We start from the raw sequence: 18,171 nt of genomic DNA, 5'->3' as shown, positions 1-18,171 counted from the left end.
GTCAGGGAACTAGATCTCACATGCTGCAACTAAAGATCTCACATGCCACAACGAAGATCAAAGTTCCTGTGTGCAGCAACCCAGCACAGCTAAATAAATAAAACTAAATATGTATTTTTTTAAATCAAGAGATTTCAAACAAAAATTTGAAAGCTTCATCTAAAAAACTGGAAGAGGTGGCAATGCAAGCATTGGTAACCAGAGACTGCTGACTTCTTTAGATGGGCTGTGGCCTCTCCAGTCCCCACCACTTCCTTAGACTTACCACAGGACCACTTCACTTATTTATGCTATCTGCCTGGCTCCTCCAGGCATCTGAACTTGTCATCCCTGCTATGATTCTCTCTCCTACTTCTGAGGCTGATTTATGTCACTTTCAATGGTTTCTCTTTCTTGCATCGGATAACTGGGTGTTGCTTCTGTTCTCAACCTTCTTCTACACATTTTCCCTTTGAGAATGTGTTTAACTATCACTTCTGTGTGGATGACTTGTAAATCAATATTATAAAGTCGTTGAATTTTGGAGTTGGGAAGGAATTTAGAAATTGGGTAGCTCAATCTTCCCAGTCCATAGAACATAGTTGGTTAACAGACTTTTATAATTCAAAAGAACTTTAAAGATGAACTAGCTTAGGGACTTCCCTGGTGGTCCAGTGGTTAAGAATGTCTTGCAGCCTGGATGGGAGAGGAGTTGGGGGGAGAATAGATACATATGTATGTATGGTTGAGTCCCTTTGCTGTTTATCTGAAACTATCACAGTTTCAGTTAATTGGCTAAACCCCAATATAAAATTTAAAGTTTTTTTTTTTTAAAGAATCCATTGTGCAATGCAAGGGACAATCCCTGGTCAGGGAAATAAGATGCCACAAGCCACAGAGCAATTAAGCCCTCGAACCTCAAGGAAGACCACTATTGAGCCTAAGCATCACAATGAAGATCCTGCATGTAGCCACTAAGACACGACTCAGCCAAAAAAAAGATGAATTAGCTTAATTTACAAATTAGGACATTGAGGTCTCACAGAGATTAAACATTGTTCTTTCTACTTACCATATAACTCTGTGCAGTTCAAGACACATCTACTACTTTGTGCAAGACACTAGTGGGGAACGTAAACTTGAATGAGATAGGGTTCCTTCTCTCAAGGAACTCACTTTTAGCACAAACATATATGAAATAAAATGTGGCAAGTCCTATAATGGAGAAAGAACATATTAATGGGCAACAGATGACAGCAAAGCTTCAATGATGGCTATCTGTATATTTAACTATATGCATAGATTAAACTTTGAGAAGGGGATAGGGCACATTCTTTTCTTATTAGTTCTTGATTTGTGTGTATGTTCCTTAATATATGAGAATATAAACTCAGATGGATTAAGTAACTTGTCCAAGGTGACTCTGGTAGTTAAAGGCAGGCCAGGTTTAGAATTGAGGTCTCCTAACCCAAATTCTAGTGCTCTTTCTCTTACATCTCAGTGTGTCTTCAACTCTTATTTCTCCTGAGCTGTATTATCAACTGTCTGCTAGGCATTTTTAAATGAAGGTCTACTTCCTTGCTTTTCTTAGTAGAGCAAGTATTTATCCAGTTGATATGGGTCAACATCTGTAGCTACATACAACGATACACATAACAACAACTACAACACACCTCACACTTCTTCTGGCAAAAGGTCCTATTAATTTGTCCTTCAAAATGTCTCCTTTTGACACCGAATATTTAGCTGCACAAGGCTCCCCACAGGCTTTCTGCATTCCCGCTCTTATTTGTTTCACTTCCTTTGTTCACTGGCCTCAAGAACTTTCAGCTGAGTTTCTTCACCTCTAACATGGACCTAATAATACCTATCTCAGAACGTTTCTGCGAAGATCAACTGTGTAGACTTGCTCTGGAAACCAAGTGTAATATAGGTAAGGCAGCCCTGTCCCCCAGTCTCCAATTGTGCATTGTATTTTACGGTGGTGGGTAGTGGTGGTGATCTCACTATCATCTATTAAATTATATTTTATACATACAAAAGAATAGTTGCATGTGTGTTATAAAATATAATGAATACCCACAAATCTACCATTTAACTCAATAATCAGAACATTACCAGCTACGTTTTTTTCCCCCAGTCCATCCATAAACTCTTTCCAAGGTAACTACTAATGAATTTTGTGATCATACTTCTGCTTTTTAAAACATGTGTGTATACCCAAACAATATATTGCTTAATTTTCCTTGGTTTTGAAATTTATGAAAATGGTTTCAAATATTTGCAGTATTTGATAATAATAAATCTAGGATTTATTATTCAATAGTAGGTTCTTAAGATGTAGTCAATTATATATACTAATTATACATACTTTGAAACTTCATCCCCTTGACGCAGCCACGTCTTTCCCACTCCGAACGCCTCTAGTAGTCACTGTCTGTTTTTAAAATGGATTGAAATTGTACCATCACTTTTCCTATATCTTAAGTGGCATCACCGCAAGTAGACACGACTTCCTTGGAGAGCAGGGAGGTGGCTTATCATGGTAGGAGAGTACTGTATGGGTGGGTCTGGGTTTCAGTCCCGGTGTCACCCTCATAAGGCAGTGTCCTCGGCCTCATCCCTCCGCCTTCCTGAGCCTCCACTTCTTTCTTTAACCTAACTGGAGGGGGTTTTGTTTTTGTTTGTTTGTGAGGAACTCCTGAGACAGTGGAAACAACGCTCTTGGTAAACTTCGCTCTTGGTCAAATTAATATTGACATCACTGTTGGCCCCCAGTTTCCAGAAGGGCCTCTACAAACAGGGCTCTCTGGCTGTGTTTGGGGACGGCCGTGTCACCCCCGAGGGCAGGGACCAGGATTCGTCCTTTCTTCGGGAACCTCCAGGCAGTGCCAGATCTGGCCGAACTGCAGACGGAGGCTAAACATCCGGGAAAACGGCCAGAGGGCGCTCCCTTCCCCTTGAATTGGGCAAGACGACAGGCAGTTAAATTCACGCCTGCGCAGCTCTTCCTCGAGGCTCTGATGAGACCCAGCCAAAATTGGTTCTCTCCGCTCGGGTTTTTTCCCTACAGGGCCTGGATCTTTTGTGTACGCATGCGTCTTGTCTAGGCTGCGGTTGGCTAACGGCCCCATCCGTCATTGGACGAGCCAATGCAGTGAGCCTCAAACCCACTTCCCACCCTTCGGTGGAGGCGGGGCCTAGGAGTGGATCTGGGTCTTTGTCCGCACCCATGCCAGTGTGTACAAACTGAGGAGTGTCTGGCCCCGGGCGGCAAGTTTGGGTCACCGGCTGCCAAACGACTGCCTCGGCGTGGGTGAATGAGGGAGTCGGTGTAAAGGGAGACAGGGACAGCGCAGCTTCCGGCAGCACCCGAGGGGCGGTTGCTAGTCACTCATTTGTTGAGCACCCACTGTATGCCAGACGCTGCCCGAGGCGCTTTGGAACGGCGATCGCTGCCTCCCTGGGAACTTACAGCCCAGTGGGACAGGTTAAACAAGTGCCTTTATTGCTGCGCTCCTCCCTTCTTCACCTTCGCCTTAGGTGGAGATTCTCCTCTTCCCGAATCCTGAATCACTCATGGTCCCACCCAGCACTGGCTGGCAGCGCTGGGATTGGGCACCTAGGCACCGGGGCCAGCCTCCGCTTGCAGCTGAGGGCGGTGAGGACTGGCGCCGCGGTCACGTGATGCCGGGGGTTTGGCGGGCGCGTGACCTCCCTGTAGGCGGAGTCCTTCCCCTTCCTCTTCCCTTTTGGGTCCTCGGCGTCGTCACCAGCTTTTATTGGGCACGTGGCGGCTGATGCGCAGTAAATGGGAGTGACTCTGCGCAGCCACGCTGCGAAGGCGGGGACCTCACTTTACGAGAGGCCAAACTGCCCGAGTGAGGCCAGGGAGCTGTAAACACGTGGAAACGAGTACAAAGCAAAGGGGACGGGGGTAAATGCATATCAAACCAACTGGAAGCCGTATAAAGCCTGGGCTCAAGCGAATTATACCTGGGAACTGTGTGAGGCGCTGTGGAAAGAACTTGAGAGCCGGGTTTTATTTGTATGTGGGGTTTTTTTTTGTTTTTTTTTTTTTTTAATTTTGGGCCTAGGGCTTACCAGCTGTGAAATAGAGCTGGGGACCGGACGTGCCCCTTAGACGGGCAGTGACACCGAATGATTTTAAGTTTGGAATTAGAAACAAGCAATCTCTATGGGCTCTGTAGGAACCGCTTCAGAGCCTGGGGTGGGGTCGCCTTACCTCCCTTTCACATCTGCTTGCTGTTCCTGTAACAAGTTTCCACAATCACAAGGCTGGAAAAGTTACTCAGCCCATGGGACTGAGGGGTGAGTCACAAGAACATGAGCTACAGGGAACTGCTTGGCCTCCTTGGCTGGAACAAATACCACCCTTTGCTTCCCACCTCCCAAGAGTCACCTCTTTGGGGTAGGAGCCCACTGGGTTCTCATTCTAAAGTGGAGTGATAACTAGAAGAAACGAATCTACATTCCTCGGCCCCATTGGGTCTGGTGCTGGAAAGTAGAGAAGCTGCAGAAAGTCACCACGCCCTTTAGGGAAAAAAAAAATTATTTGTAGTTGGTAGCACTACAGTTTTTATGAAGTGCACTTTCACATGCATTATCTCATTTTAGTCTGACTGAACACATACTCTGTGCCAGGCACTGAGCCAGACACAAAAATGGGTGAGGCAGTGAATTTTTAAGAGGAGCTTTCAGTCCAGCTGTAGAGTGAAAATAGAGGCTACTACCTACAGTTTCAGGTAGAATGTGGTAGGAGCTATAAAGAAGGGGCAGATTCCTAAGACATTTCCTAAGACAAGGATATCATATCCAGCTGGGTAGGATGGGGGAAATCAGCAAAAGGTTAATAGAGGGAAAATTGTAGGAATAAAAGCTTGAATGATAGGAAAGTTTTCCAAGACATAAGGATGTAGAGCAGGATTTTTTTTTTTTTTTTTCCTCCATAGAAACTCTTCTTACCCAAGTAAGCTCATCTATTTTCATGTCTTTACAGGTGGCAGTAATAAACATAGTAACACTGACAGAGCACTTATTATGGGTCAGGAATAGGTCTTAAGTGATTAATATGTAATATTTATGTAAATCTCACAGCAACCCATTTTACACATGAAGGGACTGAGTCATGAAGAAGTTAAGGTACTTTTTAGGCTCATGTCTCACAGGGCTTCTCTTGTCTCTGGCCTAACCCTTGTCCTGAGCCCTGGCTTCATCCATCCAGGTAGTTCCTTCTGAACATCCAGTAGGTAGCTAGGAAAGAAGTGCCATCTTCTCTTATCAAAAGAAAACCAATGACCTCTAGGGTTGCACTGGGTCTGCCACACCTGACCCTGCAATTACCCCTGAGCAGTAAAACACTCCTCCCTAATTTCGATGCCTCGAAAAATACACCAGTGAGCTTTCCCTTGTTCAAGAGTGGCAGAAGTGAGTCAAAGGACTTCTCTGAAGGTCCAGTGGTTAAGACTCCACATTTCCACTGCAGGGGGCATGGGTTCACTCCCTGATCAGGGAACTAAGATCCTGATGTGATATGGACCAAAAAAAAAAAAAAAAAAAAAAAGACTAGTGAGTCAAGCAGGCCTATAGTGAAGTTAGGAGATCACAAATAGGCAATACATTTCTGGTTCATCTGATCTATACAATGCAAACCCTTATGCTGCTTGAGGCCGTGTATGAATGTCTCCTTGCCCCACCCTCCAGTCTTCTTCCATGGTCTTTGGAGTTCCCATGTCCCAAGGACAGCTTCACGGGTGACCAACACTATGAATAGCTTACCTCTTCATTACTGTCAGAGGGAGCACTGGTACTGCCAGGAAGCTTTCTAAAATGCAAATCTGATTAAGTTCCTCCTCTCCTTAAAATCCTTTGATGACCAAGTATCTCCAGAATAAAATCCAAATTATGGCAATCAAGGCCCTTCAAAACAAGGTTTCCGCCTCCCTCTTCAGCTTTATCTGCTATACCTCTGACCCATACCACAGTATCTGATTTCCTGAATGCACCATTCTCCCTCCATAACTTACATGCTATTCTTGCAGGTGGGAATGCCTTCCCTGCCCTCATTTGTACATGTCTTCAAAATCCAGTTCAAATACCTCCCGTGGGAAGCCTCCTCTGATGCCACAGCCCGCTTACATCCTTCCTATATTCCATTTAACACGGCCTGCTGACTCAAGAGTTAACTGTTGGTTCACTTGTCTCTTGTCCCCACATAAATTGAGTTGAGAGGCAGGAGCACCTAACAAAGAGTTTCACACCGAGCAGGTGCTTAATAAGTGTTTGCTGCATTTCAAAGGATAGCGTGAGGGAAGACGCAAAAGGGCCTGTCAAGGAATGGACTGCACTGCCTGGTTGGCCTAGAGTCCATGGGATGTATGTGCAGTGGAGACGCATGGACTAACCCTGGAAAGGAGGTTGTGTCAGTTCTTTGAAGGCCCTGGGAGCCCTGCCCAGGAGTTTGGACTTGTCTGGTGGGCAGTGGAGAACCATGAGATGTTGGATGATTGGTGGTGTGCCAAAGTTGGTAGGATGGGTTGGAGAAGATGAAGGCTGGGGTTAGAGAAGACAGGCAGCTGTTAGCTCTGTATTCCAGTTTATGACACTGTCACTTGGGCGGAAGATGATTACTCTAGGTTACTCAGCTGGTAAGCAGCAGAACTAGGAGCTGAACTAGTTCTAGACTGTGCCACATCCAGAGATCTTTGTACCACCACACCATAGCAGGTATGCAGTAGATGGGGCTTCAAGGCTGTCCCAGTGTGAATGGATACTCCATTAAACAGGACAGGATAGGTTATATGGCAGACGCAATAAAATCTCTGTGGCTTAATACAACACTTATTTTTGGTTAACGCAAAAGTCCACTGTGGTGCTGGACAACACCTTAAGTCAGCTGAGCCACCCAGGCTGCTTTGATGTGTTTCCACAGTTCCCACAATAGGCAAAGAGCACTCAGAGAATCACCTACCAGCTTGATTTTGGAAGTGACACACATTACTTCCAGTGTAATCCATTGGCCAGAACTAGTCTGATGACCTCACTTGACTACACAGGGACTGGGAAACAGTCTTCTAGTGCCTAGGAAGGGAAGAGGACAGGAGATATTCGTGAGCAACAGTAATGCCCACCCAGGACATCAGGGCCCTGTGACTATAGATGGGGCAGGCCAAACAGCCTAAGGAACAGACATGGGCTATACAAAGCTTTGCTCAGGATTTGTGTTAGGTCAAGGCTGTTCTTGTCACAGCCAGCCAGCAGGGGAGCCTCATCTGAAAGACAGTATCTTCTTATCCCTTTCCTGCTCAGCATTGTTCACCTCTGCCCCGGCTGAGGAAGAGAGGCAAAATCTGTAATGACCCTGAGAGGGAGGTAGGACTGGTACAGATCACTGTAGTTTTCAGATGAGGAACCCAAGGAATGAAAACATTCTGTGGTGCCTGCAACTGCAGCAACCAAAGCATGAAAACCACGGTTTGTGGGGTTTAGGCATTTGCAGGCCCGTCTCCACCATAGTATATGAGCCCTTCATACTCCATCTTTGCCTCTGCAGCGCCTAATGTGAGCCTGGTACAGAGGAGTGGCCAAACCCCGTTAGTAGTGAGCCAAGCCCTCCCTGTGGCTTCCCTGGTGGCTCGGTGGTAAAGAACCTGCCTGCCAATGCAGGAGATGTGGGTTCGATCCCTGGGTCGGAAAGATCCCCTGGTGAAGGAAATGGCAACCCACTCCAGTATTCTTGCCTGGGAAATGCCATGGGCAGAGGAGCCTGGTGGGCCACAGTCCATGGGGTGGCAAGTGACTTAGTAAACTTAACAACAAGCCCTGCAGATCCACTCTCCTCCACAGCCCCTGCATCTGCCCCACCGCTTGGCTGTGCAGGGCATGGGGCTGCGAGAGTAAGAGGCACCAGCCTCTGCCAGCCTCTGCAGAAAGGCAGGTGGGGGGAAAAAAAAAGAAAGGCAGGTGGGGAAGCCCTTTGGGGTAGTGAGGAGGGCAGAGAGAGGCTCCACCTCACTGTTAAAAGCACTTCAAAAGGGGTGGGGCAGCGGCCCCTGCTGGAGGGAACTCTGTGGGTGCTGTGAACGTGGAATCCATCTGTGCCTAACATAGTGCCTAGGTAAGTTGCTCCTGTGGAAGAATTTTCAGTAGGTGAAGGTCCTCTACCCCACTCCTCCTCCACCACACACACTCCAATCATTCCTGATTTGGCCTTGAGCGGTACTTGTTCTTCCCTTCCCTGCTTCTAACCAGACAACCCTCCTTAGTCCTTGGGCTGCCTCTGCTTCTGACAGAGCACCTGGAAGAAATTCTCACCTGAAACCCTCACCTCAGATATGCTGAGTACCAGGCAGGCTAACCACCATTCTTTCCTGCCAAGGGGAAGCTATGTTCTCTCACCGTGACAGGGCCACTCAGCCCTTCCTTCCCCTCCTCAGCCGACCGCACCAAAGAAACCAGAACCCAGGCCGAAGTATCAGAAACGTGTATTCTTTTTCTTTTAATAGTAAACCTCTTTACAACAAATATAGTGAAAGAGTTTTCAAACAAAACTCATAAGAATCTCGAGGACTTTGTCTTTTCTTATTGTGTAGAATACTAAGAAAGCATCACCATACAGCACGAAAAGAAATATTGAAAACAAATCAACAGCCACACACTTGGACTCGCCCTGCCCAGGACCCAGGAGGAGCCCCAGGAGTGTGGGTGATTGTCGGGTTTGGGGGTGGGGCACCTCCATGGCCTGTCTCCCCCTCCCTCTGCCTCCCCGCCTTCCCTCTGGAACTTGAGTGGGAAAGACAGAGAGAATCCAGATTCTCCATATAACATTCCAGCCCTCCTCCCCCCATACAAATCCCATTCCTTCTACCAACTGCTTAGGGCATGGAGAGAGGTGGTAAGAGGGGAGATGAGGCGTTCCCAGGCTCCATGTCGCCTCTCCTCCATGAAAGCCTAACTGCACCCCCCACCCCACCCCAGGGGATTCCAAAGAGTCAGTTAAAAATATATAGATATAGATATTTCTAGATACACTTTTACATCATTTCTGTCTCTCCAAACAAATAAATAATCAGCAAGAGAAGGTGCATTACTTCCTTCCTGTTCAAGGTGGGAAGGGCTGGATAAAGGTCAGGGGTCAGTCTCGCTGCATTGAGTGCACTGCCGGGGGATGGGGGGAGGAGAAATGGTGTGTTCCATTGTGGGGTGTGTGTGTGTGTCGAAGGGGGGGGGGTCCTCTTGCCCACTATCCCTGAAAGCTGTGGGAAACCTGGGGAGCGGAGGGGCAATGGATGACTCCAGTGATTACTTTGGCAAGTGCCCAGTTATTTGGAGGAAGGAGTGGGTGGAGGCAAATTTGGCTTGTGAGAGGAAGAAGAAATGAAGTCTCTACTTGAGATCTGGGTTCTCAGGACCAGCTCATTGGGCCGGCCAGGAGCCCACTACCCCCAAGAGAAACTCTGGGATACTGACTTGCAGAAATGTCACATATTCAATCACAGATCAGCTCCTGCCCCCAGGGATAGAAAGAAAAGGACACATACACATCCACACATGGTAATCAAAAGCCAGGTTTGCCATTACAAGGCAGAGGGCAAAACTGGTGAATATTGCACCGTGAACTGCAGGGGCCCTCACCCCCATCCCATGTCTAACAGTGACCAAGCCCAGCCTAGAAAGGTGGGTGGACTGATGGCGGGAATAGCCTGAGAAGGGAAGGCCAGCCATTCAATGTTTATTGAGCACCTATCATTCACCTTTCACCCACTCAGCATTTACTGAGCTGCCAGGCGCTTGGCAAGGCTCTGCGGACGCACACATGCATGCGCTACACCCTGGCTTCTTTCAGGGTCCTGATCAAGTCTCATCTATTCCTGACAGTCCCTCTAGGAACCTGCAGAAACCTGGGCATGCTGTGTGTGCCCAACAGGCAGGTGTTCGGGGGGCAGGTAAGCTATAAGGAAGAATGACTGCCCCAGCAAGGAAAAAGCTTCAGAGAGGAAGAAGAATTTGAGCGTCATCCTAAAAGCAGGATGGGGGTGGGGGAAAGTGAGAACTCCAGGAGAGGGACCTGTGCATAAAGGTGTGGACACTGGGTGGACAATTGTGCGTGGAGCTGCAGGAGAGGTAGGGCTACAGGGAGAGGCGAAGAGGGCCAATGCCAGATCCCCCTGAACTGAAGTATAAACATTAGAGTTGAGGGTGGGAACAGGTGATGGAACAGAGAAAAGAGAGTGGGGCTCAGGAAGGAGGGTCACAGAGCAGGAAGCCAGGGCTGTATGGCTGCAAGAGCCATCTGTCCCTCTGTAAACACACACTCAGGCACACACGTGCACATACACAAACACAGGCACGCGCGTGCGCCCTCAGAGCTCAATTCACACGGAGATTCACATACATGCCCAGACGGGCTCAGAGACACAAAGGAACACCCATGCAATCATACACACACACACATAAATACAAAGGTACACTCAGACATGTAAATGCCAGGTGCCCTCATAAACACGCTCAGGTACCTGTGCAGTCACACGAACCCCTCCGCTTCTGTTTCCTTCCCTGCTCCAAGCGTTGGAATACTGCAAGCGGCTGGATCGCAGAGGCAGGCAGAGACTCACCTGCCACAAAACCAGCCGGGCCTTGCCTAACTCTACCTTCTGCACCCCTTGGGCAGAGCTGGGCTTCTGTCTGCCTGCCACGTCACCCAGGCCAGGCCCTGGAAGGCAGGGGGTGGTGGTGGGTTGCGGGCCGGGGGCCTGCCCCCTCCAGTTTGATCTGTGATCCAGCCTGAGGTCCCTGGACCCCACGCTTTGGCTGCCCCCACTGGGGAGGCAGCAGAGAGGGTGGACTTGGGGGGAGGGGAGGGGAGCAAGAACAACAGCAGAAGAATCTCGTCTGTACAGTACGGGCCGTTTGAGTCATTATTATTACAATATACTTTGACAAAAATAGAATCTCATTTCATATCAATACAACAACAACAAAAAAACAGTTTCCTGGACTGTTACACTGCTAACGTTTTCCAAAGGTTGCTATTTACAATTACAGTAGCCAAGAGGGAAGGTGGGATGCGGCCTGGGGGTGGTGGGGCAGGAGGTAGCGAGACAATGAGGGCGCCAAGAGCAGGGAGGGGGGGTCAGGAGCGGAAGGAGCTGGAGGAGGGCAGGAGGGGGGCAAGGAGGGAAGAAGGGAGGCAGGCCTTCCGACCTCCTGTTCCCGCTCCCACCCTCACACACCACGCCCATGTCCACTCCTCTGGGGATGTGTACGTGCAAGGAAGAGCGAGTCCCCTCACTCACACTAGTCCCTGGATGCAAGGGGTTGCGGTCCTCAGACACCCCAGGGTGCCGGAGGCGTCTCCTGCTGAGCCACCTCCCTCTCCCGGTTCGGTTCTCCCTGCACTTCGTGGCCAGCTTTGCTGGGCTGGTGTCAGCTGAGGGACGGGGAGCTATTGCACTGTATATCTTAGAGAAAACGCTGGGGAAGGGAGGGGGCCCAACTCACCCCCTGCCCCAGCCCTCGGCCCCTCCTCAGCCCTCTGCTCATGGCTCTGTCTCTCTCCTACTGTGCTTCACAGGGGGCCCCACCTCAGACCCCTCCCCGACAGCCCGGATCCCCAGGCAGCCTTCTAGCCCCAGTGCTCGCTCGGCCAGCACCCCCACACCTTGGAGGTGCAGCTCACGTGAGGATGGGAGTGTGCGTGCGCGTGCACAGGGGCGTTTGGGGCCCAGGCCTGGGTATTCTGCCCCACGTGCCTGTGGCCACAAGAACAGCTTGGAAGCAGAGACTCTTTTCAGAACCTCTGCCTCACTTTCCCCCTAAAACACAAAACCACTCATTGAGCCGACTTTGGGGTCTCAGTCTATTGTAAGGGGTTTCTGTTGTTTGGTAGTTTTTTTGGTTATTTCCCTCTATCTGGGGGAGGGGGTGGGAGGGCTCCGCATGCAGGGCTCGGCGCCTGTCCTTTCCCAAGGCCTATCGGGCCCCCCACCCCTCCTGCAGCATATGTGTACAACGTGCAAAGTGTCCCCCCCTTCCCGCAAAAAAGAGCCCCTCCCAGCCAGTGAAAATGGCGGGGGGTGCAGAAAGAGGGGATGGGCGCATCCCCCTCTCCAAAGCGAGAATCCAAATTAAAAAAAATATAATAATAATAATAATAATATAATAATTATACACAAATGTAACCGTCAACAGGACATGGAGCACAAGAAAGGAAGTGGGGGGTCGAGCAGGAGGAGCCCAGGACAGGGAGGGGTGGGCGGTGAGATTGTCAACTCTTCATCAGGGAGGCGGAGAGGAGGGGAGTGGGGATCGTCACTTTAATGTCTGTGAAGAGAGGAGATGGAGAAGCGGGTGTGAGGGCGTGGCCCAGGCTACGGGCTCTGTGCCCCCCACGCCCCTCTCCCAGTAGGGCCAGGACTCTGGTGGCAAGGCCAGCTCTGAGGGGAAGTCATCAAGCAGAAGGACTGATGCTGGAGGGCGGGGAGATGGGCCTCTGGCGGGGGGAAGAGGGGTGCCGGTCCTGCGCCGTAAGGGCTGACGGAAGGGCTAGCTGGCCACAAGGCCTCGTGGGTGGGAGACGAGACAGGCTGGGGGGCTGATGGGGCAGTCCCTGGTGGAGCAGACAACGGCAGACAGGAGGGGCGACGCTACAGTACCCAGGTGTCGAGTCGCATCCTCTTCACAGCTGAGCCCTCAGCCTCAGGCTCTGGGGCTGGGCGCAGCAGGCCCAGTGTGGGCCCGAAGTCCCCCCGTCCATCATCCCGGTCCCCCGTCTCGTAGGAGCCCCCAGCCGGGCTGCTGAGACCGTCGCCAGGCTCAGGGCGGGTAGCCGGAAACACAGCTGGAGGGGGAGGCGCAGGGCTGCGCTCACGGCTGGGGGACACTGGTTCCGACTTGATGCTGATGTGGGGGTGGGTGGTGACTGTGAGGGCGGCACCCACGTGGGGCAAGGGGCTGCCCGGGCTGGAGAGCGGCAGTGGGCATGAAGTACAGGGGATAGGAGAGAGGACGTGAGTGACAGGAGGAGTGAGGGGGGGTCACAAGACAGAGAAAGGACAGAGAATGAGAAGATGGGAGGTGGGGACAGGTGGATGGAGACAAGAGACCAGAAGGGCGGGGCGGGGGGCGGGGTGGGGGCGAGAAGGGAAAAGAAGGAAGATAAATCGTGTTAGTTTTCTTTCTAATCCACGTCGTCTTCTGCAGCCTGGGGGGCCCCCCCACCCCCGGGCTGGCTAGGGGCAGGGCTCAGGTGGGTCTCCCAGGCCTACACCAGGGCTGCCACCTTAGTGGCTCCCATGCTGTCCACTGACAGCACCCCTGAAGGGACCTCAGGTCTCTGAAGGCTCTCCTCCTCCCGCCCGTCACTCTCCCGCCACAGACGCCGGCAGGGCGGCCCCAGGACTCACATTAGGCTGCTGAGAGACACGGGGACCAGGTGGGGCTGCTGCTGAGGTGGCTGTTGTGGCTGCTGGGGCGGCTGGGGCGGCTGCGGCTGCGGCTGCTGCGGAGGCTGCGGCTGGGGCGGCTGGGGCGGCTGCTGCCAGGCAGTGACGCTGCTGAGCGACAGCCCCCCAGGGGAGCTGAAGGCCGGTAAGGAGGAGAGCTCTGCGCTGGTCAGCTGGTAATCTGCACAGGGTGAGGGAGGAAAGTGAGGGGGAGCCTCCCACTGGGGAAGAGGGCAGAGGCTCCCACGCCCCGGGGCCGCCTCCAGGAGCTCTGTCAGGGTGGGGGAGTTGTTCAGGACTGCCGTGAGGAATTGAATCGGCCCGTCTGACCCAGTGAGACAGCTCTCAAAGAAACACCAACCTTCACCACAAGGTGCTGATTTTAACGGGATGTAAAGGAGAGGTGGTTTTTTAAAACACGTGTTGAACTTTTTTTTTTCCAGCCATGTGTAGGTATCACTTTTAGAATGCCAATTTTAAAAAAGAAGGGGAAAAAGGTAGGGAGGGAAAGTCTAATATATGTCTAACTGTCATCTCTTCGACTGCCAAGTTCCAAGTGCCTTTCTGGGACAGAGGGGAGTCGAGGGAAAGGCTAGGTGAATGGCGCATCTGAAGTGAACGACTAGAACCACCATTCCTCACCCCCAACACACAGAACAGGTGGCAGCAAGGGTTCCAGCTGCTGCGCCCACAAACTCAAGAGGATGCAGCTCTGCTGCCCAGGAGGGCCTGTGAGGCAAACAGGCCTGCGGGACAACCGCCTGGGGTCTGGTGGATTTCCCCATGAGGTGGCGCGTCTTGTTTTCCAAAATGCCTCTGTCTCAGTGAAGAAACTATGATGTTTGCACTGTCACAGAGCAAACAGAACCGTGAAATGTTTCACAATTTACACAGCCTTGCTGTATTTCATGCCGCAGCCTGTTTGGGACTGTTGAGAAAACGTCTTCCCTGAGGAACAGGGCCGAGGGCACTGTGGCTGATGAGGAGGACGTACCGACCAGCCGGCCCCCTGCCACACCACCTGAAGGCTGTCTGCTCCAGCCCTCGGGAGCAGGGAAGACAGGATTATCTGTGCAGCGGAGCAGAGAGGAGCAGGACGCGAGCCATGGGGTCAAACTTCCTGGCCACCTCCACGTACAGGCCATGTGACTTCGGTGAACTGACTCTGTCTGTAAACCGGAGGCAACGAGCCTGCCTGCCTCACACAGCTGCTTTGAGGACTGAGCAAGTTATTGCATATGAAGCTTAGAGAACAGTGTCTGACACATAGTAAATATTCACAAGATTTACCTGCTGTTATTATTCATTCACCAATGAGGCAACTGCAGCCTCCAAGTTTGAGGAACTTTCCCAAGGTCACAGTGCAGAGCTCAGACAAGACCCCAGGCTTCTTTATTATCTTTAAATCTCACTCTATAGATGGTCCATGCTTGCCTCTGGTCTTACAACAATGTTAGCCAAGAGTGTTGAAGACACTTAAATTTAAAAGGCAGACCAAGGGCAGACAGGAGCCCGGAGGACCAACTCTTTACAAGACTCATTTCAGAAACAAGGAAACCAACTCTGAGGAGCGCGGTGCCCTGCCCGACGCCCCCAGCCAGTGAATGGTAGGGACGCCACACCCAGTCCTGCACTCTCCCACCACACTCCCACCCTGTCTACCTACAGACTGGACGCCCCGCCTGGCCCCTTGGTCTGCTCCTAGAAGGACCACAACCAGACCTCTGCAGCCAGTGTCAACAAGGGGCCAGGCCTGTCCCTTACCCGTGATATTACCAGAGGCAGATCACCCCCAGCTGGAGTCTGGACTGGGGCCAGGGACTGTAAACAGTGAACAGGTAAACAGCAGTGTGTTCACTGGGGTTCTGTTTATATACAGAGCGTCACCTGAAAACACCTGCTGTTTAAACTGAGATCTACTTAACTACTCCTGCAGGAGGAACTGGAGCCCCTGGTTTTCGAGAGGATGTGAGAAAACCCAAACACTTCTCAGCAGGGCTCCGAGGGCAGCCCAGGGTCAGAATCTGCTTTCTCACCAGACTGACAAGTAGAGTCTAAAGTCTGGCTTTGCTGAGTGTCTGTCCCAGGTTCACAGACACCGACTAAGCCCCCTCCTGCTGCACAGAGACTGGTGAAGGACCTGAGAAGACGGCAGGACACCACCACCATGCGACTCTCGAGTAAACAGCAGCTCCTGAGCGCTGCCCTCTAGCAACCGCCCCGGCTGCCAGGGCTAAAAGGGCCTCACAGACCCCTGTCCACCCACAGCTCACTGGTGAGAACTCCTACTGGCCTCCAAGGGTGCAGCCATCCGAAGCAGTCCCCTCTAAACCTGCCCAAGAACTCGGTAACGTAGGCGTGTGCACACACACAGGAGCACATACAAGGGACAAAACTTCACAGACACCCAGGTGATAAACTCTGGACCCCAACACGCATGCCAGGGTCCCTCCAGCTCTCTCACCTGCCCTAAGGGCCTTTCCTACACACAGGGCTGGGTTCTGGATTTTCACACACAGGGAAGAGGTGGGATTCTGTGGCTCTCTGTACTGGTGTCCGGGACCTACCTAGTATGATTCAACTCTGGAATGGGGGCTTGGAGAGTGGGGAGAAGTTTAGCGGTCTTTGGTCTAGTCTGATTTTACTGCAGAACAGCCCTGATGCAAGTCACTCATAGCTGAGAGAAGCTGAGGAACATGAGAGGCTTGCCTCACTGAGAAAAACAGACCAGGGTCCCAGCCACACAGATGCTCTGAAGCAAGGTGACAAGGCATTTCTGCACTGGGAAGTCCTTCCTGACACAGCACCTTGGAATGCAGGCGAGGATGTTCCGTCACAGACTGTTCCTGGGAGGGTGTGAGTGGGTGACAGAGGCCAGGACAGCCCTGGGGACCCAAGAGAGTCTAAGCACTGGATGTCCTTTATGAATTCTTCTACCCAGAGACCTCTCTCATGTCACCAAGCGACACGTCACCTTCAGACCCCCTCCCCCACCTTCATCAGACTTCCTCCTCCCTTCCCCTGGCGTCATTCCACCAAGCCAACATCAGGCTGAGAGCCCGCTTCTTCCTCCTCCACCTTGCCCTGGAGTCCCTACTTGGCTTTCCCAGGAAGCTGGATACATCTTCCTAACCATGCTTCCTCTTGGGCCTCCACCACCTCCCTTTCTCTCATTTCTTCATCCTCCTCCTCCCGGACCTGGACATGCTTCCCTCCCCACTCCCTGACCTGGTCAGCCTGAGTCACCCAGCTGCTCAGCCCACCTCAGATGGGAGCTGCCCAAGGACAGGGCTCTCCTCCAGCAGGTCCTATGTAAAAATAAGGGACACTCACATAGATTTGATTTTTCAGACAAAACAATGAATAATTTTTCTGTAAGTATGTCTTGGAGACAGTTCCAGGAACACCATCACCATGTGAATGGCATCTGATGTTGCTATTTGCTAAATCTGGCAACCTTAATTAGGTGGTGTGCTTTGCGTGTGTGTGTGCTCATTCATGTCAGACTCTGCGATGCCAGGGGCTATATAGCCCACCAGGCTCCTCTGTCCATGGGATTTTCCAGGCAAGAATACTGGAGTGGGGTGCGACTTTCTGGGGGCTCCCCCAAATCAACAGCCTTCCTCAGATTGGGGCAGCCCCCAGAGAATACATTGTGTTCCCTCTGTGGTCCCACCCCTAGCCCAAGACCAATTGCACCAAGCTACATGTAACATGAACACTCACCTGTATTGTAGGCGGTGGGCATGGAAGAGAAGGGGAGGCCCTGGCTGAGTAAACTCGGTGTTGCCACGGAAACCACTGGGGTGGTGAGCGAGTGCGTAGACTGGGAGACCCCGAGGCGCTGGGCATTGTTCTGCAGGAGAAAACAGTCTGTCAGAGGTGGCAGATGGGTGGGCTGCTTTATCCAGGCCCCCCATTCCAAAGCCCAGCTGGGCAACTCAAGGCCCAGGTGGGATGCCTCAACGTGGAGGCCCCAGAGATACACACACACAAGGCTGCGCACAGAGACGCTGAAATCCACGGAGAGAAACATGCGCACACAGATGCACGCCCACCTACACATGCTGGCCCTGTGGCCCCAACGCCCACCCGGGCCCCATCTCCACGGCTCTCCTGGCTGGTCCTCCGTCCGTCACGCTGCAGCACACAACCTGCTAGAAGCACGCTGGCATGTGTGAAGGGAATGCGGGGCCTGGCGTGGCGTGTGCCTGCGTGTACGCACACACGTGTGTGGGGCTGTCAGCTCCATCTGCCGCTGAGTCACTTGTTTATTCCAACTCCACACTGGGGCCGAAACTGCCGCCGTGTTGGCCGCCAAAGCCTGCCTGCCTTTTCCAGCCTCTCTGGCCTCCCGTCAGGGAGCTGGGGAGGGAGGAGCCCCCGCCCCACTCCGGCTGAGGGTGAGTATATAAGTGTGTACACGTGTGAGAGAGAAAGAGTGGCTGTGTGCGCCTCCGAGTGCCTATAAGACGGGCTGTGTGCAGGAAGGAGCACAGAGATGGGGACACAGGGAAGCCCACGACCAAGGACAACTCTGGCCTTGCCTGGCCTCAGCTTCCCCTAGAAAGCCGATTTTCCTGTCTGGCTGGCACTCCACTGGAGGGCCCTGTCCGGGGTGGGCCTGAGTAGTCAGAGGGCAGGGGCCTAATGCAGGCATTCTGGGACACAACGAGATGGGACTTCTGAGGCCTGAGGCCTGGGGCAGGCCCACTCGCCTCTCGCGCAC

General features: G+C 51.9%; 1 protein-coding gene across 3 annotated transcripts in view; it reads right to left on the bottom strand.

Annotated features, from left to right (window-relative positions):
* Positions 1-8,471: 8,471 nt before the first annotated feature.
* The window catches only part of MEF2D (myocyte enhancer factor 2D), a 32,854-nt gene continuing 23,154 nt past the window's right edge, over positions 8,472-18,171 (bottom strand). For all 3 annotated transcript variants that reach the window (XM_061120547.1, XM_061120545.1, XM_061120546.1), the window contains 4 exons: positions 17,169-17,298; positions 13,404-13,623; positions 12,654-12,960; positions 8,472-12,321 (listed from right to left, as the gene is read on the bottom strand). In XM_061120547.1, coding sequence (XP_060976530.1) covers positions 12,310-12,321; positions 12,654-12,960; positions 13,404-13,623; positions 17,169-17,298 — 669 coding nt within the window. In that variant the 3' untranslated portion in view covers positions 8,472-12,309. The remainder of the gene's footprint in view (positions 12,322-12,653; positions 12,961-13,403; positions 13,624-17,168; positions 17,299-18,171) is intronic.

The sequence above is a fragment of the Dama dama genome, chromosome 20 (genome assembly GCF_033118175.1).
Source record: "Dama dama isolate Ldn47 chromosome 20, ASM3311817v1, whole genome shotgun sequence".
Taxonomy (NCBI): domain Eukaryota; kingdom Metazoa; phylum Chordata; class Mammalia; order Artiodactyla; family Cervidae; genus Dama; species Dama dama.
The sequence above is the reverse complement of the archived record's forward strand: the minus strand, read 5'-3'. Positions and strand labels throughout refer to the sequence as shown.